This window comes from Oryza sativa, chromosome 10, assembly GCF_034140825.1.
Source record: "Oryza sativa Japonica Group chromosome 10, ASM3414082v1".
Taxonomy (NCBI): Eukaryota; Viridiplantae; Streptophyta; class Magnoliopsida; order Poales; family Poaceae; genus Oryza; species Oryza sativa.
The window spans coordinates 3,083,134-3,105,632 of NC_089044.1; the positions used below are offsets into that span (position 1 = coordinate 3,083,134).

The 22,499-nt window shown below is 40.7% G+C and overlaps 1 protein-coding gene and 1 long non-coding RNA gene across 4 annotated transcripts; both read left to right on the plus strand.

The window, feature by feature from the left end:
• Positions 1–2,837: 2,837 nt before the first annotated feature.
• On the plus strand, positions 2,838–9,529 carry LOC4348124 (wall-associated receptor kinase 2). 3 transcript variants are annotated; one of them, XM_015757974.3, is made up of 4 exons: positions 2,838–3,214; positions 4,561–5,451; positions 7,051–7,224; positions 8,156–9,529. In XM_015757974.3, the coding sequence occupies exons 2-4, from the start codon at positions 4,734–4,736 to the stop codon at positions 9,148–9,150; spliced, it is 1,887 nt and encodes a 628-aa protein (XP_015613460.1). In that variant the 5' UTR covers positions 2,838–3,214; positions 4,561–4,733; the 3' UTR covers positions 9,151–9,529. The 3 variants fall into 3 exon arrangements, with proteins under 3 accessions (XP_015613460.1, XP_025876475.1, XP_015613459.1); XM_026020690.2 differs by having other exon boundaries at positions 2,838–3,200; XM_015757973.3 differs by having other exon boundaries at positions 2,838–5,451.
• Positions 9,530–12,141: 2,612 nt separating this feature from the next.
• LOC107279002 (uncharacterized) lies at positions 12,142–14,662 on the plus strand. Its single transcript, XR_001540369.3, has 3 exons — positions 12,142–12,531; positions 12,607–12,713; positions 14,349–14,662. It is a non-coding gene; the product is annotated as an uncharacterized lncRNA (long non-coding RNA).
• The last annotated feature ends 7,837 nt before the right edge of the window (positions 14,663–22,499 follow it).

The window sequence follows — 22,499 nt, forward strand, 5'->3', positions numbered from 1 at the left end:
TTAACAAGTCACTTGACAATATTATCTTTTGAATGAGGAAAGCACAGGGAATGTTCTTTTTACTTGTCCTTTGGCTCATTTTGCTTGGAATGTAATTGCCATGGTGTTGAATTTATTTTTGGAATGTAACTGTCCCTATCTATCTTTCTGGGATGGTATGAGAGCTATCAAAACAAAAATGAAATCTCAAGTGGGGATGGTAGTGTTTGCTGGGATGTTGTGGGGTCTATGGATAACAAGGAATGAGTGGGTGTTTGAAAACAAACTAATCAAAACTCCTTTGCATGTTGTCTGTCATGTCTTTGTCCCTGATGCAAAGATGGAGGCTGCTACTAAAAGAAAAAACTGCGCTGATTTCCATGAGAAAGCATGCTCATTCTGGATGGTTTGCCGGCGCGCGGTTGACAATCTGCCAGAAGACTTTGGGTAGCTTAGGAGAGTTTGGGATGGTTTAGTTCCCAAACAAAATTTTTCACATAGTCACATCGAATATTTGAACACATACATAAAGTATTAAATGTAAAAAAAAATACAATTACACAGTTCACCAGGAAATTGCGATATGAATCTTTTAAGCCTAATTGCGTCATTATTTGATAATGTGGTGCTAAAGTAAACATTTACTAAAGACGGATTAATTAGGCTTAATAAATTCGGCTCGCAGTTTCCTGACGGAATCTATAATTTATTTTATTATTAGACTGCATTTAATACTTCAAATACCGTATATCCAATGTGACGTGCAAGGGTAAAATATTTTTCCAAATAAACAGGCCCTTTGTGTCGTTTTCTGTCCCAGTTGTGTATATACATGATGTGGTTAGTGAGGGGGCTTTTAGTACTTTTTGATGGTCTGCACCTTTCATAGAAAGCTGGATGTCCCCAGTGTGTCGCAAAGCCTTTTGTTACCCTGTTTTAGCTGTTTACTTTTGTAAGACTCTGTAAGAACCTGTTTTCTTCTGGGCTTTTTACAAAGCCGGGTAATATATTTGCCTGATATACAAAAACAAGTGACTTGATATATTTTGCAAATCTCTCGTTTATTTATATCCATATACATATGCTTCTTCCCTTCAAAGTTAAATTCCTAATATTTCTCAATGTATATATGTACGTCATTCCTACCTCCAGTCTAGTGAACGGGTGCAGACTGCAATTTGCATAGTAAGTACTTATTGATGGGAAAAGGAATTAATTTTGAAATTATAATTTTAAAAAATAAGAACGAATTGCAGTTTTAAGATATAGGACACATTTATTTACCAAGGCTTCCCATTGGACCTCTTTATTCTATCCTATACTTTCAATTAGACCCCTTACTACCTTAGGCACTTTTTTATACTTCTCAACCTCCAACATATGTTGCGTTCTTAAGGGTGTCTTTAGTTCGCAAAAAGAAAATTTTTGGGTGTCACATCGGACGTTTGACCGGATGTCGGAAGGGGTTTTTTTTGACACGAATGAAAAAACTAATTTTATAACTCGCCTGGTAACCACGAGACGAATTATTATGCCTAATTTATCCGTCATTAGCACATGTGAGTTACTGTAGCACTTATGGCTAATCATAGACTAATTAGCCTCAAAAGATTCATCTCACTTTCCATGCAAACTGTGCAATTGATTTTTTATCTATATTTAATACTCCATACATATGTCCAAAGATTTGATGTGACGTTTTTAGAAAAAAAAATGGAACTAAACAAGGTATAAGTTTACTTTCCCAACTTCACCTCCCTTGTTTTCTACGTGCACATATTCCAAATTGCTAAACGATGTGTTGTTTGAAAAAATATAGAAAAGTTGTTTTTGAAAAACATATTAATCTATTTTTCAATTTTTATTTAGCTAATACTTTACTAATCATAATGTATAGGTCGTTTTACGTGCCTCCCGAACACAGTCTTAGCGTGCAACCTGACCTCCACTACCTTCCTCTTGCTTCCACTACCTTCTAACATCCTTCATTTGCTTGAAGGTGGTGCCTTGTTCAAGGCAAAGGGGTCAAAAATTAATAGAAAAAAGGCAATAAAAGTAGGTCCGTTGTTAAATTGTAGGACAGGAGTTTAACGTGAATACCGGTATGAAAAAAAAATCTGAACAAAAATCCACTTGAGAATTAATTTTAGAAATAAAGTGTTGACCAGGAGAGAAAAGCGGGTAAGGATCTGACTTTCGATCTTACTGATGTGTTCAAACAGTACTCGATTGTAGTCGCTCAAGGGACTGTGTTCGGAGGACCCGGCACGCAAAACGAACCACCTATTATTACATGATTAATTAAGTATTTGCTAATTTTTTTAAAAGTGGATTAATATGATTTTTTAAGCAACTTTCGTATAGAAATTTTTCGCAAAAAATACACCATTTAGCAGTTTGAAAAGCGTGCGCATGAAAAACGGGTGAGAAGGGTTGGGAACTAGCACTCCCGAATGCAGCCTAATCTCTCTTCAAAAAAACTAGTATTCCTGGTATCATAGGTGGCCAAAAGGCCCACTACTACCGAAATGCAAAAAAAAATAACAGCACTATATATACAGACTATATATACAGAAAATACTAAAACCGACATCAATAATGTTTTTCTCACCCAAGGCTGGTCCGCATAGCGCCATCGGCTAGAACAAATACCTTTGTGGAGAGATAGATGTCGATTTTAAATAAAAACATGCACCTATATTGTTAGTGCCGATTTTTTAAAGAACCGACAACTATAATATATTATAGGTCTCAATTTAAAGTACAGGCACTAATATAGGTGTTGTTATTTTTTTAAATTTACACCTATAGAAAAACCGGCCACCGAACGACTTTATCTGCTCCCTTGTCTAGTCATCCTTATCACCACACCTCCTCTTCCGTCTCCTCCTCCTCCTCCTCCCTCCTCCTCCACACTTGCTCCCGCCGCCTCACTCACACCCGCCCCTACTGTCGCCGCACGCCTACCTCCTCATTACCACCCCTACCCGCTACATCCTCCCACCTGTCTCCGCCATGCCTCCTCGGCCTTGCCGTCGTCGTCTTCGTTCTCCATCTCCCTCTCAGCATCTTCGTGGCGCTGTGGCTGGTTACCGGCAACCCCGCGGTGCGGGATTTGGCCCCCGAGCTCAGGACCTCCACAGCAGCGAGGAGGAAAGGAGGGGGTTCGGCTAGGAGCGGCAGTGGCCTCCCGCTCGCCCGTCCCTCTCCTCTCATCTCCTGTGAGATTTATTTTGTAATTTTCGCCTCTCCTCTCATCTCATGTGTGATTTATTTTGTGATTTCTGATTGGATTGTCTCTTGTCTTGTGATTTATTTTGGAATGATCATGTGATTTTCGATTGGATTAGGATTTAGTTTTTGAATTAAATTTGTGATGATTTCGGATTCAGTTATGAGCTCAAAGCATCGAGTCGAATCAATCTAATGCATCAAGCTATTTTTCTTTTGCCTCGCGTGCACATCAAAGATGTCGGTTGTGAAACTTACATCAATGACTTGGGGTTTCATCAGTGCCGCTTAGCAGGTGCCGTTTGAAACAACCGGCACCTATAGAGAGAGCTCTCAATCGACACCAAAATCCTTTTGTGTAGTAGTAGCCAGGTCTAGCTATGCTGGCCCAGTCTCGACACAACATGGGCACAAAGGTTGGGGGCTGTATCGTGGTTAGGCTGACACTTTAGCACGGCCTTGTGTCACCTAGCACAACCTACTATGTCCATATTTTCCCCCATTTTCTGCTATATTTCCTATACTTTCATATCTTTCCTTATTTTCCCATGTTATTTTTCCATTTTCCCCTCTCACTTCTTTACCTTTTCCTTTCTTTCAACTATTTTCTCTTTTCTCCACACACACCAACTCGTGCGGCCATTGGCCCCTCTTCCATTCCTGCTATTCTCGCTCCCTCAGCCGTGGCACGTGTTCACAAGCCGTGACCAGCCTATAGGCCACTATCACACCCATTCCGGGCCAGCAAGGCCTACCATCTGATTGGGCTGTGTTTGGGCTCAGGCATTGGCACGTGGGTCGGCATGTCACAAAATATTTTAGCAGCCATGTCTTAAGGGTATTAACTTGATGAGCCGTGCCAGATGATCTATTTGGCTCTACCACTATCTTATATTATGAGATAGAAGTAGAAGTAGATTAGTATATTCCTTCCATTTTAAAATATAGCAACCTTTGGAATTTTATGTTGAGATTAAGAAGTGTGTACTAGAATCGAATAGGGATGAGTGTTGAGATGAGAAAGTTGGTTGACAAATTAAACGAAAGATGATTGATGCGTTTAGAGGAGTGGGTAGGTGAAGAATTAGTTATATTTTAAAATAAATTTGAATACCAAATATAGCTATAATAGTATTTTAAGAGGGAGGGAGTAGATCGTAGCAGGTGGACAAACACAGCTCTGCTCCATGCTATCTATAAATATACGTACGCGCCACAGACAATTGGAGCTAGCTTATTGAAGGAAACTAAAGGAAGAGGCAGCTACTCCTACTCATCTAGGAAAATAAATTCCTAGCTAGTTAATGTTGTACAACTTACATGCGTCCATGGCATTCTGGCTACTTGCAGACCTGCTGATTCTTCTAGCTTCCGCCGCCGAGAGCGTCGCCGGCCAGCCTGCTGCCAGTTGCCAGGCTAGGTGCGGCGACATCGACATTCCCTACCCGTTCGGCATCGGCCCCAATTGCTCTCGCGGAAAGGGATTTGAGATCGCATGCAATCCCCGAAACGACAGCGGCGAGATGGTGCCGACCCTTGCCGCCGCCAATGGCACCATCCATGTGCAGAGCCTGTTGGTAGCGCCGATCCCGGAGGTCAAGGTGATGCTGCCGGTGGCGTACCAGTGCTACTACTCCAACAACAGCATCACCGACTCGTTCTACGGCGAGGTAGACCTCAACAACACAGGCGTGTACCGCATCTCCGACAGCCGCAACATGTTCGTCGTGATTGGGTGCAACACCCTGTCCTACACCCAGAACGGGAACAGCGGCGGCAAAGGCCCTTACGCCGGCCTCTACTACACCGGCTGCGTCTCCTACTGTAACGACTCGTCGAGCGCGCGGGACAGCATGTGCGCCGGCGTCGGCTGCTGCCACATCGACATCTCGCCGGGCCTCAGTGACAACGTTGTCTCCTTCGGGCCCTGGAAGCGTGGCTTCCAGGTAGACTTCAGCCCCTGCGACTACTCCTTCCTCGTCGACAAGAACGAGTACGAGTTCCGTAGCGCCGACCTCAAGATGGACCTCAACCGAACCATGCCGGTGTGGCTGGACTGGGCCATCCGCGACTCCGTTACCTGCCCTCCACTGGAGGTGCAGGAGAAGAAACCGGCTGGGTACGCGTGTATGAGCGACAACAGCGAGTGCGTCAACTCCACCAACGGTCCCGGATACTACTGCAAGTGCAAGCAAGGCTACGATGGTAACCCCTACGTCGACAAGGACCAAGGTTGCAAGGGTAAGATTAATGTTTTTATTTTATTACTCCTAGTTAACAGTTTTGCTAAATATATAGTGCCACCATTTTATTTTTACCTTTCGTTGTGTGCACCAACCCTGTTGGTGTTTAAATTCATTAACTAATTTTTTTTTACCAGGTTTCATTTGATCTTTTCACTATTTGATGTAGGCGCAAAAAAAGTGAAAAAACGTATTGTGTATTTTAGTAAGCATCTATATATACACGGCCGTGTGTTGCAAGTTTCACAAGTTGCGTAATTTTGCGTGTGTGTGATATATAGGATTTGAACGGGAACCTGTTCTTCAAGTAGCGTCCTTACCATCTCACCTATAAAGAACTTTGTGCATGCGGGAGAGATGCTTATTCTTTTGACTTCGCCCCTCTAAAACTTGTAATATATAAATTGCACTATAAATGATATCAAAAGGAAAATTTATCAACCACAAACTTGTAGATCACATTGAGCTCTACAATTTCGATATAGAGCACAGCTCCATCTGAGTTCATTTAAAAACATAAAAGTTTGTTTATTCAACAATAGATTTGAGATTTTGTAACGAATATCAGGACCCGTAAAAAGTCTCGAATGAAAAAACATTCAACTATATAGTTGTAGAGCTCTCCAATTTTCATAAAAAGATTTTCATCATACGACTTCATATATATCAAGATACTACTCCTTTCCTATTGTAGTAGTGCTATTATTTTTAAGGGTGGTATTTTCAAGAGAACCGCCTCAAAAGTTAATTTTTGCGTGCCTTTCCATATAAGAATTGCCAAAAAATGACATTTATGTAGGAAGCCCATCTGAAAAAACTTGTAATTCTATGAAAATGTCTAAACTTTAAAGATTTATGGAAAGTTCATTTTAAGTTCAAATGAGGTGAACCAAAGTTATATATGACCCTTACAATATTTTTTTATTTATATTTCTGTTAGTATAATTGTTTACTTATCATTTACCTCTATATGAGTTGGTATGTTATCTAACGTGACATTAGTGAATGACCATACTAAAAGAAATGTTCTAAGAAAAATATTAACTAAGTTTTACTATAAGAAGTACTAGAACGATCTCGGAGAACTTTAGTTTACCTCAATAGGACTTAAAATGAATTATCTATAAATTTCTAAAATTTTGATTTCTTAAAGAACTGCTTATACAAAAATAGATACTAGAGCTTATAAAGATATTTACTACAAAGTTGTAGATCTAGTTAAGCTCTACAATTTTAATATAGAATGTCTTTATCCAAGATCGTTTGAAATACTCAAAAGTTCGTTTTCAAAAATAGATCTGAGAGTTTGTAAAAGAAATAGATCTAAACGTATTATCCAAAATGTTGAAAAAAAGTTTCAATGTAGATTTCGTGAAGAGCGACAATTTTTATAGGCGGTTTCCTAAGAATTTGCCAGTTAAAAAATATTTTATACGTGGTTTATAATCCTGGACAGCCGAAGCCATCTTCACACAGGTGATTTTCATTTTGAGTTGCCTGTCAAGAGAAAATAAAAAGAAGCCTAAGCCTACGATTTTTTTTTACTAGTGACAGTTGATCTAACGACTAATATATATGATCCTTTTTATATGCACAGACATCAACGAGTGTGATGTGTCCAACAAGAAGAAATATCCCTGCTACGGCGTCTGCAACAACATCCCAGGGGATTATGAGTGCCACTGCCGTGTAGGATACCAGTGGAGTGGTGAAGGCCCCAAGAAACAAGAGTGCAGCGCAAAATTCCCTCTTGCAGCAAGGCTTGCCCTTGGTACATATGCACCTCAGCATTTTTTTAAAAAAATATAAAATAATATACTATATATATGTCACATTGAGTTTACACCAATTCAATGATTTCCCATTGACTATGTTTTTAATTGTTTCTACAATATACCATTCAACCAAACAAAGAATTTCTTATAATGCCTAAAAATATAAGGGTTGACAGTTAATTGAAAAAACTAAAGAAAAACAACAATTTTAAAAAATTAGCCTCCTAGCACATGATATAAGAATATAAGTGTGTATAAGTTTCATGCTTTTTGCATTTTATTATTTTTTGTAAAATATAATATGTCTGTTATTTACATAGACTACTTTTCTGCATCGTTTGTATATTTTTATACAAATCATCTTTCATGTGCTACACAAAATATTTTTGTTATTTTGTTTGTAAGTGATTTCTCTCTAATGCCACATAGAATGACTTTTCAAAAAAAATACATGCAAGAAATTTTGAAACATAAACAGAAAATTGTATATTGTGTAAGGAAACTGCACTAAAGATTAGTTACAGCAATATATTGTGCACGCCAATATTAATATAACATTAGTTGTTCACAATAATATTTATCAAATAAAATGAGCCTTCATTCATACTCCCTCTACCCAAAATATAAGGCACAACCACTTTTTTTCCATGTCTCACAATATAAGGCTTGCATACATTAGCCATCACCTCTTGGTTCTTTAAATTTGGTTTATTTTAAATCATCTACCGTTAAATCCTCCAATCAAATTGCTTGCATGTATGGATGTGATCCAATCAAGAAGGTGATTAAATTATTTCTTGGTCTTTGTGTTATGAGTGGTTGAGCCTTATATTTTGGGATAGAGGGAGTATTTCTATTAAAAAATAATACTGCAACTCATATATGGATTTGTTATGTTTGCTAATAAGTTTTTTTTAACTTTCGTAGGAATCACTTTGGGATTTTCCTTCCTAATTGTTGCTGTTCTTTTCACGCTAATGATGCACAAAAAGCGAAAAATGAATGAATATTTCAAAAAGAATGGTGGTTCAGTGCTACAGAAAGTGGACAATATCAAGATTTTCACCAAAGATGAGCTAAAGAAAATCACAAAGAATAATTCAGAAGTTCTTGGTCAAGGAAGCTTTGGTAAGGTGTACAAAGGGACTCTTGAAGACAATACTCCGGTTGCAGTGAAGACGTCAATCGAAGTAAATGAAGCTCGAAAGGATGATTTCACAAATGAAGTGATCATCCAATCGCAAATGATGCATAATAACATTATCAAGCTTTTGGGTTGTTGCTTGGAAGTGGATGTTCCAATGTTGGTGTATGAGTTTGCCGCTAAGGGGAATCTGCAAGACATTCTCCATGGTGATGCCAACATCCCTCTCCCGTTGGGCTTACGCCTAGACATCGCAATTGAATCAGCTGAAGGTCTAAGGTACATGCACTCATCAACAAGTCGTACCATACGACATGGTGATGTCAAGCCGGCCAACATACTTTTAACAGATAAGTTTATCCCCAAGATCTCAGATTTTGGAACATCTAAGCTTCTTAATGTAGACAAAGATTTCACCATGTTTGTTGTAGGAAGTATGGGCTACATAGATCCAGTATTCCATAAGACCGGCCATTTAACACAAAAGAGTGATGTATACAGTTTTGGAGTTGTACTGCTAGAGCTCATATGTAGAAAGCCAACAATATATGGTGAAAATTGTAGCCTCATCATTGAGTTCCAAAATGCCTATGATCAAGAGAACAGTGGGAGGATAATGTTCGACAAGGAGATTGCAAATGAAGAAGATATCCTAATCCTAGAAGAAATTGGCAGGTTGGCAATGGAGTGTTTGAAAGAAAAGGTTGAAGAGCGACCTGATATGAAGGAGGTAGCAGAACGATTTGTTATGCTGAGAAGATCAAGGAAGTGTGGATAGGGAAATTATAGTGTAAGTCCTCAACACTGTGAGTAGATTACTATCGAGGGAACTCCTAAGCACTTTGGTGCCAGCATCAGTGCAAGAAGCAGTGCGATGCTTTCTGCACCAGCCACTCCACTTAACTAGAAGGTGGACAATAGGAAGATAGGAGCTACAAACAAAAATATGTATTTTGTGGTAGGCATGATATAATCAATGTTATCAATCGGTGTCATTTCATTTAAAGTAAATTGTGTTTTTCAAGTATGTATCTCCTATTTATGTTTTCTGTAATTTGAATCGATTTTTGTGTATTGTAGTACAAAACTGTGTAATCTATTGTTGTTGTGTGGAACTCAGGTCATGTTATATATTGTCTATGGTTGTTTTGATTGTAGCACGTGGCTTGGAAATATTTCATTGATGTGCATGTACTGTAACATTGCTTAGCTATATCTAAAGTAAAAAAAGTCATTATCCTTGCAAAGATTTTAGTGTAATCTTGCATAGTTTACAGAGATAGATTGGCTTGCCACCTATGCATTATTGGGTTCCAATATGTGCCAAGAAGGAAATGTCTAACATTTGTTCTCAAAATATTTTATATTTCTATACATAGGCCCATTTGGTTGGGCTTAAACTCCTAAATTTAACTTCAGGAGTTGGATATAGAGTGGAGTTGTGGAGTAGCCTAAACCTAGCTCAACTTTTCTAGTTTATTTTATAAGAGCACTCTAGTTAGCTCCGATCCTTTTTTTTTGTCAAGCAGAAACCTTTTGGTTGGGCTCCAGCTCCAAGACAAGTTGGAGCAAGAGCTAGAGCAAGAGGTGGTGCCATGCCAAACAGGCCCATACACCAGCAAAAATGCCCATGCATTACAATGTATCAAGTCAACCTTTCGCTTATTCATCTTCTCATACATTGCAACAAGAAAAACTAATATAATAATTAAAAAAATCACATGATTAGGTTACGTTTCAATGTCAATATAGTTTTGAAGATGATGCGGTGAATTTTTTGGATAATGGAATAAATTCAAGCCTTTACTTCAAATAAGCTATAACCACTTATTACAAAATTCTCTCAAAGAGAGCAAACATTCAGACCATGTCATAGCGACGGGCGCATCCGGCAATAACAGATCCAATATACATCGTCACCACTCAGACCAACACCATGTAGACTTCTCGCAGCATGACTGCTAGCAGGCACCACATGTAGGCGTCAGCGTTAATGAAGGAACGTTAACATAGAGATCGAACGAAGAAGGCAGGTAGATCGCCACAACCCACCTTGCAGCACGGGATGACTTAATGTTGACATCCCCAACCATGAGTGGCGTTGGACGGTTGGAGTCTGATGATCATTATTGGTGGCACTAGCATTATACTCCCTCTAACGTTTTCAATTTTTTTCTAAGTTAAACTTATGTATATTTGATCAAATCTATAGAAAAATATAGTAACATTTTCAACATAAAATAAACCAATTTAATAAAACCAATTATATTCAATGCTAGATTTAATAAAAGCAATTTGGTGTTGTAGGTGTTGCTATATTTCGTTATAAATTTAATTAAAATTAAATAAGCTTAACATAGGGAAAAAAATCAAAGTGTATAATATGGTACAACAGCAGCAGCCACAGCCATCAGAGGGTTCAGGGTATCACCGCCTCCGTGCATCTTCATATGTGATTTCCTTTGCCTTCCGCGGAGGGCGGTTCAAGGGGTGCAGACTCGGCGGCAGCTGTTAACCTTTGACTGCTTGCCTTTGACAAGATGATGACGGGAAGAGGCTGACGGCGAAGGACGTCGTGGAGCACCGGTGGTTGACGGGGAGGCGCCTCCCTGATTTTAGATTCACAATTTTTTCACATTGTTTTGATTAGCATTGTAATCTGTCAAACGAGACTATTTAAATGTTGTTGGTCGACTTAAGTTTATTTAATCAGATTGATTGCCTTCAAAATTTTATACCAAATTTGTTTGTAACAGAAGAAATTCGTCCATCCTATTGCCTTACATCTTGGCAAGCACGCTACAATACTCTTCCTGGACAGAGGAGCAATGATGGGGTAAAAAGGAGCGTCATCATTCGTCCAATTAATGGCTTATCAAAACTTGAATTTTAAAATTTGATTTTAAAGTTGGTTTTTTGATTTTTTTTTCAATGTAGTTTTATTTTTCAGCTTTGGCTTTTAAATCACTAAGGACACATGTAGTAATTTTTACTTGCAAATCATTTTTTATCCCTAAAAATAAGCTGTTACGGCTTATATAAGCAGCAACCAATGACCCAAAATCACAAGAAGAAAAACTGGCAGGTAGGTCCAACTGTATGTCTGCAGATAATTCTTTCATCCCATCGGTTTACCACTACAGACGCTGCCGCGACCGCGAGATACAAAACTTGAACACGACTGTTTTCAATTCACAAGCACCACATGCATGGCACATAAGTATAACTGAAAGAAAACGACGGTACATGTCTTAGGCTATTGCAGGTGTTATGCTGGACCAGCGTCTAAGCTTCTATCTTGTTTCATAATTAGTTAAAAAAAATCCATCGCATTGCGTGATGGCTGGATTTGCGGCATCAAGGGAATGGAAATGAAGAGATTACTCCCTCCGTCTCTAAATATTTGACACCGTTGACATTTTTAAACATGTTTAACCATTTGTCTTATTAAAAACTCACTACACCATGTACCAGAATTCGCGACAGATATCTGTTGGGAAATATTGCTATTCAACGTCATATGTTCTGTCGAGAAAGCATTGTGACAGCTGGTCTGTCGGTAGTTCTCAGAAAAATAAGGACATAAAGTCTGTCGGTAATGTTACTGATAAATTAGGACTAACTATCTGTCGGTAACTCCGTTTATGCGAGCGCGAGGAGGCCAGGCCAAAAATCAGATGTGTTCGCGGGCTGGGGCCAAATTTTCGTTTCCCTGCGCGCGCTTAGTAATCTCCGGTCTTTATCTCTCATCCCCTTCCGGACAAACCCTAGACTTCTCTCACCTCCTCCGCTCTCGCATCTCGCCCTCGCAAAATCAGGCGTGCGCCGCCGCTCGCTCTCCCCCGGCTCCCCCTCGCCCGCGTACGCCCGCTCTCCCATCGCCGTGTCTCCACTCTCCATTCGGGCTCCCTCGTCCATCTAGCTATTGGCGCTGCCCTCCCTCTTGTGTCATCAGGCGCCAGCGCCGGCGCCGCCGCACTCCATTCCCATAGCCAGCCGCCGGAGCTGGTGTCTCCTCCATCCTCCTGGTCGGTCTAACCGCCACGACATTGGAGGGGAATGGGGGTTGTCAGATCCGGCTGTTCCCTACCTTGGGGCGACTGGATCCGTCCAGCGCCGCATGGTCCTCCTGCAGATCCCCATTTTCAGTGATAAACGGGTATTTTCTTTTAATTAGTCATTCTTACTTTGTGCGCAGTAGCTAGCATGATTAGTTTGATGCGTTTATGCTCAGGTGCGAGGGCCACACGTCCAGGGGTGGGCAGGCTTGTTGTACTTCCCCTTTGCGGCGGTACTCATTCTCGCTGACCCTCGCATCTCCTCAATATACAAGCTTTACAGGTTTCGTATATTAATTATCATTGCTTTGGATCTTAAATAACTCTGACAAATCTTTTTAACTTAATTATTTTGCTGATCAAAATGCATTTGTTATCAGTTTTCAAGAAAGATATATAACTTGATTCAAGAATTTGTTAATCCTGTACAAAGTTTAGATTTTGACTATATATAGTGCATCACGGTCATCTTTGCTTGCCTGATCAGGAAACGTAGACAGGGATGTTACTCCACTAGAAGTCTTGAACATACCTTATAGGTGTTGAGCTCAGCAGAAAATTTATATGTTGAACTATAGAATTTGGATAATTACTTACTCAGACTACTAAATTAAGTATATAAAATTTGTGGATTAATGTTCATTCCAATCCTTTTAGGGGCATTTACAAATGCAGAGAATGCAAGTACTTCATATGTTCTGAATATATGCAAACTAAAGTATTTTACAGAAATTCGGTATGAGTATATTAATTCAAGTTGGCATTTTTATACTTACTGATTTGCACTTTTACCATTTTGTGTCCTTATCTTCTTAGCCTGAAATAAATTGGACTTTAATTAATGCAATCCATCTATGTACCTCTGAAGAGCATGCATCCAGTTGAGATCACTGATCATTAGGTGCGGAAAATCTTAGCACTTCTTTTCTCTGAAATAAACTCCTATTTCCGTTGTCAAAATTATATATATAGAAAAATGCTTTGCAGGTTAGTTCCTGTAGATCTTGTTTCATCATGTACTCAGTGGTTTTGCTTCTTGAACATATAATAATTCTCGGTTTCTATACTTTCCTTTGATCACTAAAAATTCCAGAAGTGATGGTGGCAAACGCATTTGGATAAGATAAATCTTAATTTGGGCTATGATGGAGTGAGTGGTCTCTGTTGTTTAGCTATGTTTTAGCTGCTTAATGTTCTGTGACAAAATACTTTATGTTAAGTTCCTGTATTGCAATTTAGACGGTCTTGTCTTAAGGGGGCATAATAATCTTTAGTTCCTGTATGATGAGGTGATCTAATCATCTAAGGCTTCCTGCTGCAATATTGAATAGTAGTGTAAAGGACATTGAATGTGGGCAGGTTAGTATTTTTGAATCTTCTAGTATGTATTCACATTTTTATTGCACTACTAGGCCACCTCAGTTTATAGATTTTAGTAAATTAGCAATATACACAATGAAAAGAAAACTGTTGTGTTAAGGAAATTCTTTATTTGCCATCCAGAATGAAAAGAACATGAGGTTCAGTGCATCCAGTTAATGTGTTGCCCCTTTGTTTTTTAAGATCAAACTAGTATTTCACAGCTGAGTTTAAAGAGGGAATAAATTCTGATTTACTCGGTATACATACGCTATTTTGTTTGGCCAACCTGTGCTGCTTTTTACCCATGCATGCTGTTCTAGTTGCGGCATCTGCTATGCTCTGATTAACTGGCACAGCTACTCTGGTATGATTAGCTATTTTGGACTTTGGTTAGGATTGGAGGCTGTGCTGTTTGGCTATTGGTTTTGCAAACCATGACTATTAGAGGGCAGCAAACATCTGATTATACACTAATTGCTTTTGTATTTCCTTTTCTTTAATCTTATCTTAACATGCACTGTTCAAGAACTAATGCATGTACCTCACTTGTTTTCAGATTCCTCATACTGGATAGTGTCCTTAACCTTGGTGGATATGGGGCTGTAGCATATGATTAGGTCTGAACTGCTAAGGGTGGTGCTACTGCCTCTGGTTTTTCCTTAGTTCAATTTTATCACCTCTTAATCAAGTGATTTATGTGAAGCCAAAAAGGACTTGCCACCCTTAGGATCGTCAATGTACAAATTCTTTCTTAGCTTTTTTTTTTTTAATTCACAATCCTCTGTTAAAATGCTGAGGAGAATGGTCAATTGGTCATGTACATGATGAATGAATGAATGAAATGAATCAGACATTTGAGGGTGGTTGTCATTGTGAATGTCATTAGCTATTGAAATTGGTATGCTCATGTAAACAGGTGTAATGGACAATAATGTGAAATAGTTTTCTTTTTAATGGTAGCAGAGCTTGCTGTCAGACAGTGTGTCGGCAAATCTACTTTTTTCATCAACTCGTCTGTCGGTAAAGATGTTTCTGTCGCTAGACATGTCTGTCGTTGAAGGTAATATAGGGGTCAGTTCATCTGTCGGTAAAGATTTATCTGTCGGAAAAGCCCTTTGCCGACAGGCTTTCGCCTGATACACGTAATCTGTCGGAAAACTCTCTACCGACAGACAGGATGATGCTAAAGGTGGTATTTACCGATAGATGAGCTGTTGCAGCTTTCAGGTCATGGTGTAGTGACTTTTGTGAAGTATGTAAAACTATATGTATACATAAAAGTATACTTAACAATGAATTAAATGATAGGAAAAGAATTAATAATTACTTAAATTTTTTGAAAAAGACGAACGGTCAAACATGTCTTAAAAAAATCAACGGCGTCAAATATTTAGGGACGGAGGGAGTATATGGTAAGACTTGTTTGCGACTCTAGGGCAGCAGAGATTATCTTACAGAACATATCCCAGACGACCGTCAGGGAGCACCATTGGTACCATCATTCGAGCTGGTGCTGGTCCTCTACCATATATCATGGGCTGTAACGAAAATGTCCATAGAGACAAATACAATGTAACAGCAGTGGCGGATGCAGACAAAGCATTTGAAAACGAAGAAATATTTGTGAATAAAATTTTTACATGTGTGTTCTTAGAAATCTAAAAGCAAAGGTTGAAAAATAAACTTCAATGAGAAAATTTCAAAATCAACTCTAAATTTAAGATTGAAAATTTAAATTTTGGCTGATAAGCATAAGCGAAAAGATGAGGCTTCAGGATTCCTAGCATTGGTATTCGGAGTTACTTAAATCATGTTTCATAGAATTTATATAAAGATGTGTTAACAACCAAATTTGGAATCATCGGTGTCAGGAAAGAAGATTAGATCGAAGCGAAGCGGAGGCGGAGATCGAGTTCGGAAACAGAGCAAGAATCGGCTGGAGTCCAGATCGGCTACGATTAGGATCGGCTGGGTCTGAGTCAGACTAGGTAAGCCGGTACAGCCGATTCCGACAATGCAACTTGATGTATGATATTGGGTTGAATTGAGGCGCTTCAAGGTGATTGCCGCACATGGATAGAGTCCTGAGAAGGCAATTGTATCTATTAATTAGGATGTTTTATGTAATCTCCTTAGAGATACGCTTGGGCAAAAGTCTGCCGCAAAGACATATGGTATCTTAGAGTTTGTTAGAGATAGTAGTCATGTCCGTTATGGACATATCTTGTAATTCTCGGGTATAAATAGACCCGAGCCCTATGTAACTTTTAACACACATGTTCAATACAATTTCGGCGCATCGCCACCCTTTTGCTTTAGTTTTGTTTCGACGAGTTCTTACTTTCAGGTTGAGCTGCATCGGTTTCGATCTTCAACAAGAGGTAAAACTTGTTATGACGGCTTGTATTCTCGGGATTAGTGCTTTCATCTTTATGACACTCTAATCTTGTTTATGTAATTCGTCGAGTTATCATATATCTTACATAATCTCTGGCAATATCGCTATCTAACCTACAATCGGCTAAGATCTATCGAAGAGGGCAGCCGATTAGGTTAGATTTTGACGTTGATTCAGATTATATAAGATATCTACCACTCTATGAAACTTCCAGCGGCTTGATTTTCTAGATATTGTTCTTCTTTTCATATTTAATGCTGCATCAGTTGAGTTTGATCTATTAAGTCGTGCTTAGAATATCAATCTCTAGCCTGCCTTCTGGTTGCCGATTAGGGTAGCATCAGAGTTTCAGCCGATCTTATCTGATTTAACTATATTTGCTCTATATGCTTCATTGACATGTTAAATATGCCCTTTATGTCAAGATATTGTTGTATCTAAGTACATTAGGCCTTTGTTTGATATATTATACCTGTTTTAATATCCTGATATAGAGTAGTATCGGAGTATTAGCCGATACATGCTAGATCTATCTAATCGGCTATGCTATAAACATACATAGTCCTATTATTAATATATATTTCGATCTAAGTGATTTATACTGTCTCGGCATAGTGACCGATCTATCCCAATCACTTGATTTAAGTATATATCGATATAAGAACTATATATTGGAAATATCTACAGCCGATCGAATAGATTTAGTTCTTTATTGTCTATTTACAACTGCCGATCGATTCACATATGACATCGGCTCAAAGATAAATGGTATGTCATCGGCACCTAGTCGATCAACTATCATTTATAGATTTAACCGCGGTTTGTTTGCTTCTATTTCTTGTTGATTACAGGATCAAATCAACTGGCACGCTCATACATTCGAAGGCGAGCTTTGGACCTGCACTGGAGTTAAGCAGATCTCCCACGCTTCGTGTTTTCTGTCAACACGCTTTTGGCACGCCTGGTGGGACATTTAAGAAGTCAGCCAACAATTCTTCTTCATGGCCGAGAAACAACCACCACCACCATCTAGCCCAGGCTTTGTTAAGGACAAGATGCTAAAGCTAGGATTGACTGACGTCAATGAAGGAAACGTCGTGCCGATCGATCCAGAAAAATTCACACCTGAGCAGAAGAAAGAGTTTGAAGCAATGTTGCAGCAAGTACGGGATTAGTTCTTGAACTCATTCATGTAGACCCGCAAGGGGACACTTGTTTAGAAGTACAAAATAAAAGTGGTTGCTGATGATCCTGGGACCAGTTCTTTTAAGGATGGAGATGGGAAACAAGCTCCAGACGGCTCGGCTCAGCCGAGTATCAAAGGTGCTACTGACGGCTTTCTAGGAAATCAAGGCGACAATTCTCAAGGAGTCCATGGAGTACAAGGTGACGGGGTGCATGGAGTTCAAGGTGATGGTGCTCAGGGGCTGCAGGGAGGAAATCTTAATCAGAATAGTGATGTGGCACAGGATTTTTTCAATAACTTCCAAGATCGGGTTGATTACGCTGTGCATCATGCTTTGATCAATCAGTCTGGGGTGTTAGTCAATAGCTTATCAAACATGATGAAGTCAATAGCCGATGGTTCAATAGCTGAGCATCAGGCTGCAGGCCCGGTTTATTTGCAAGGAGGTGTCTTCCCAAATTATCGGTCTTTGATTACCGATGTTCAGCCATCTACTCAGGCGGTTACCTCCGTTGCACCAACAACTTAGCCAACGGCGCCGGCAACAACTCCCCTACCTGCTTCATCAGCGATGGCGCCAGGCCAGCCGGTGAACCCTCGGTTGTTAATGAGAGAGCAGCCACAGCATGGCGGGCAGGTTGTGAATCGGCTGACCCAAGATCAGGTTGCTGCCATGTTTCTGCCACCTCAATCTGTTGTTGATCCAATACATCAGCAGCCGATTCAACAGACACCCCCAATTCAGCAGGTTGTACAACCAATCCGGCAACAGGTCATGCAACCATTCAGCAAACACCACCAAGGCAGCAGCCCCTACAGCCGATTCAGCAGACGCTGTTAAGACAGCAAATCGTTCAGCCGATCCAGCACCAAGGTTCAATAAGCGCATCGGCCGGGTTTGCAACGCCTGGTGGTCAGCCTGTACAACAATTTTTAAACCAAGTTGTCCCAGAACATTTGGTTCACCACGTACAGCCGGGTGGCACAGTAATGCCTCAAGTTATTCCTGAGCACTTGGTACGCAATATCCAGCCGAACCTTCATAATTACCAAGGGGGTAACTTGAATTATCAATATCAGCCTCCTTCCCCGCAAGCCCAATATCAGCTAGGGGCATTGGCTCAACCTCAGTTTGCGTCTCAATACGGTCAGTTCGAGCCCATGCAACAGCAGTCACAAGGGGCAGCTCAGCAACAACCGTGGGCCAATGTGATTGCTGACGTAATGAGGGAACAGTTTGGGCTTAAACCAAAAGAGACTGGAAGTTTGTATCGGCAGCCTTACCCTGAGTGGTTTGAGAGAGTTCCTCTTCCCAATTGGTTCAAAGTTCTAGACTTCTCCAAATTTTCGGGACAAGATGGTGTGTCAACTTATGAGCACATTAGCCGATTCTTGGCTCAGTGTGGTGAAGCATCGGCTGTAGACGCTCTGAAGGTTAGGTTATTCCGGTTATCTTTATATGGATCGGCTTTTACTTGGTTTTCCTCTTTGTTGTATGGGTCGATCAATAGTTGGGCCGATTTGGAGAAGCAATTCCACAGCTATTTCTACGGTGGGGTTCATGAGATGAAATTATCTGACTTGATAGCGATTAAGCAGCGGCATGATGAACCTGTGCAGGAGTATATTCAGAGATTCAGGGAGATGAGGAACAAATGCTTCAGCTTGAGTTTAACTGATGCCCAGTTAGCCGATCTGGCCTTTCAGGGTATGATTGCTCCGATTAGGGAGAAATTCTCGTCTGAAGACTTTGATAGCTTGTCACAACTGATACAGAAGCTAACCTTGCATGAGCATAGGTCTGCGGAAGTTAGGAAAAGCTCTAAGAAGGTTAATCATGTTTGTCTGTACATGTATGGGTCGGATGATGATGAGGATGATTCTGAAATAGCTGCAGCCGAATGGGTGAGGAGTAAAAAGGTCATACCATGCCAATGGGTAAAAAGTTCTGGAAAAGAGGAGAAGTATGACTTTGATATTACTAAAGCTAACAAGATCTTTGATCTGCTACTCCGAGAGAAGCAAATTCAACTTCCTGCTGGTCATACAATCCCATCGGCTGAAGAATTAGGCAAAAAGAGGTATTGCAAATGGCATAATTCTAGGTCTCATTCTACTAACGATTGCAAGGTTTTTAGACAGCAGATTCAAGTGGCCATTGAGGGGGGCAAGATTAGGTTTGATTATTCCAAAAAGCCGATGAAGGTCGATGATAACCCTTTTCCTGTTAATATGGTGCATACAGCTGGCCAAATAGCCGATAGGGTCCGTGCAAGGGGTTTTCAGGCGAATTCGGCTAAGATTATCGACAAATATCATGAAGAATACGATGATGGTTTTGATCCCCATTGGGGTTGTGAGTTCTTTAGATTCTGCTGGAATGAAGGTATGAGATTGCCATCTATTGAAAACTGCCCTGGGTGCAGTGATATCGTTGAGAGCTCAAGCCGATCATATAATAGGGGTAATCGACTAAGGCAGACAAGAGTTTCTGTTCATCAAAGATTGGGTCCAGTGAATCAAGATCATGGCCAAGAGGACAATGTAATCAGGAAGAATCAATGGTGTCCTTCTGGTATTTTCACGAAGAATCAGAAGAACATTTAATAAATCTAGATTTGGAAATAAATGTGGATGGAGAAACATAAGAATTTCTATATGAACAGAATTGGTTGTAGAATGGTAAGCTCTAAAGGAGAAGTGTTGACTCTAGGGAGATGGTATTTCATGTACTCTAGAGATGTTTGGGAAAGGATCCAAAGGAAATATATCCCAGAGCAACGGTTAGAGGCTAGAGAAATAAATGGAGGGGTTTTGTAAAAGTCAAAAGAAATAAAAAGGAGGGTTTTATAAAGTTTGAAATAAAGAAGGATTTTATAAAATTTAAAAGAGAGCATTTAACTTTACAAATAAAATTTAGGTCCAAAGTAAAAGAGATTAAAAGAAAGTAAGGTTGCTTCAAAGGAAAAGTCGAGAAGAGCACAACTAAAACTTTTCGCGAAAATTTTTCCCTGAAAATTTGAGTATATTGCATCAACCCTTCGCTCATTCATCTTCTCATACATTGCAACAAGAAAAACTAATATTATAGAAAAAATCACATGATTAGGTTACGATTTCGATGTCAATATAGTTTTGAAGATGATGCGGTGATTTTTTTGGATAATGAATTAAATTCCTGCCTTTATCTCAAATAAGCTACAATCACTTATTACAAAATTCTCTCAGAGAGAGCAAACATTCAGACCACTTCATAGCGACGGGCACGTCCAGCAAGAATAGATCCAATATACATCGTCACCATGGAGACCAATACCATGTAGGCTTCTCACAGCATGACTGTCGGCAGGCACCACATGTAGGCATCAGTGTTAACAAAGGAACGTTAACATAGAGATCGAACTAAGAAGGCAGGTAGATCGCCATTACTCACCTTGCAGCACGGGATGACTTAATGTTGACTTCCCCAACCATGAGTGGTGTTCGAAGGTTGGAGTCCGATGATCATTATTGGTGGCACTAGCATTATACTCCCTCTAACGTTTTGACTTTTTTCTAAGTTAAACTTCTATATATTTGATCAAATCTATAGAAAAATATAGTAGCATTTTCAACACAAAATAAACCAAGTTAATAAAACCAATTATATTCAATGCTAGATTTAATAAAAGCAATTTGGTGTTGTAGGTGTTGCTATATTTCGTTATAAATTTGATTAAAATTAAAGAAGTTTAACATAGGAAAAAAAATCAAAGTGTATAATATGGTACAGCAGCAGCAGCCACAGCAGCCATCAGAGGGTTCAGGGTATCGCCGTGTCACACCATAAAGTTCTTCTCCCAAGCCTAAATCGTATTAATAAATGACCCCAATAAATTGTTTGAGTAATGGCAAGAGAGAAACCCTAATTTAATAAATTCAATTAATAATCGGAATTAGCATGTGGAATTTTTCTTGGGTTCTACATGTCAAAATATGCTAACAGGATTTTTAGTGAAATTTTCAGAGCTCTAGAAATAATTTTAACCAATTAAAATTGAGCACAAGCAATTATTAAACCCCTGGAAAATCCTTTTTTCTTTTTCTTTTTCCCCTCCTTTTTCCCTAAATGGGCCGTCGGCCCATTTCCCCTCCCCTTTCTGCCCAGCAAGTGGCCCAGCCGCCGCCCCGCGCCCCCTCCTCTCTCCGGGACACCGACAGGTGGGGCCCACCTGTCGGGCCCGCCCCCAACCTTCGGCCGGCGCCGCCCGCGCACGTCACCCACTCCCCGCACTCGCCCTGCACTCCCCTGCAACCGCCGCCCCACTTTCCCGCCCGCGCCCACGTTCGAGATGGCTAGGATTCAAAAACAAATCCCACCACTCTCCCTCTCTCTCCACCTCCCCCACTTCGCCGGCCACTCCCTGCCTCTCTCGGCCACGTCCGACCTCCCCAGACCTATATAAAGCACCACCGCTTCCTCCTCCACTTTTTTCCCTCTTTCGTCATCCACTCCCGAGCTCTCCTTCGCCCTAGCACCGTGCACCACCCGCCGCCGCCGCTTTAGCCACCTTCGGCCGCCGATCGTCGCCGCTAGAGCCGTCGCCGAGCCTCACCGTCGCCGTCGTCGGGTTCGCAAGCCCGCGGGCCACGCCGTCCACCCCTTCCCCATCCAATTCCGCCGTAGGAGTCCGCTTTCCACCGCGCGCCGGTGAGCTCGCCATGGCCGCGGCCTTCGGCCGGCGATTTTGCCCGCCTCGCTCTCCCTCACTAATCTCTCTCGGTTGTTTCCCTAGGTTGCCCCGGAGCCCGTCCAACTGTCGCTGTCGTTTTCCATCACTCGCCGTCGTCGATCGTCATCAGTGAGACCCCTCCCCTTTTCCCCTCTCTCCTGCGCCGCCTAGCCACGTCGCCACCGTCGGCCGCTCGCCGCCGGTCGCGGCCTCGCGCCGCCGCCGCTAGCGCCGCGCCGCCGCTCGCCAGGACCGCTGGGCTGGCTTAAGCCGCTCGCGCATGCTCTCGGCCATGCGCCGCCTTCGCCGTCAGATCTACTCGTGTTCTTTTTATAGTAAAAACATAGTGAATCTTCTAAATATCATAGAAAATTCATCCGTGCTCCGTTTAAGCCCATTCAAGTCTCAGTA

What these genes read in the sequence shown, in the direction of transcription:
- LOC4348124 (XM_015757973.3), top strand. Translation starts at nt 4,515, where the DNA reads ATGTTGTACAACTTACATGCGTCCATGGCATTCTGGCTACTTGCAGAC. An exon ending in CAAGGACCAAGGTTGCAAGG is followed by an intron (nt 5,452 to 7,050) that starts GTAAGATTAATG and finishes TTATATGCACAG; the next exon opens with ACATCAACGAGTGTGATGTG. An exon ending in TGCAGCAAGGCTTGCCCTTG is followed by an intron (nt 7,225 to 8,155) that starts GTACATATGCAC and finishes TAACTTTCGTAG; the next exon opens with GAATCACTTTGGGATTTTCC.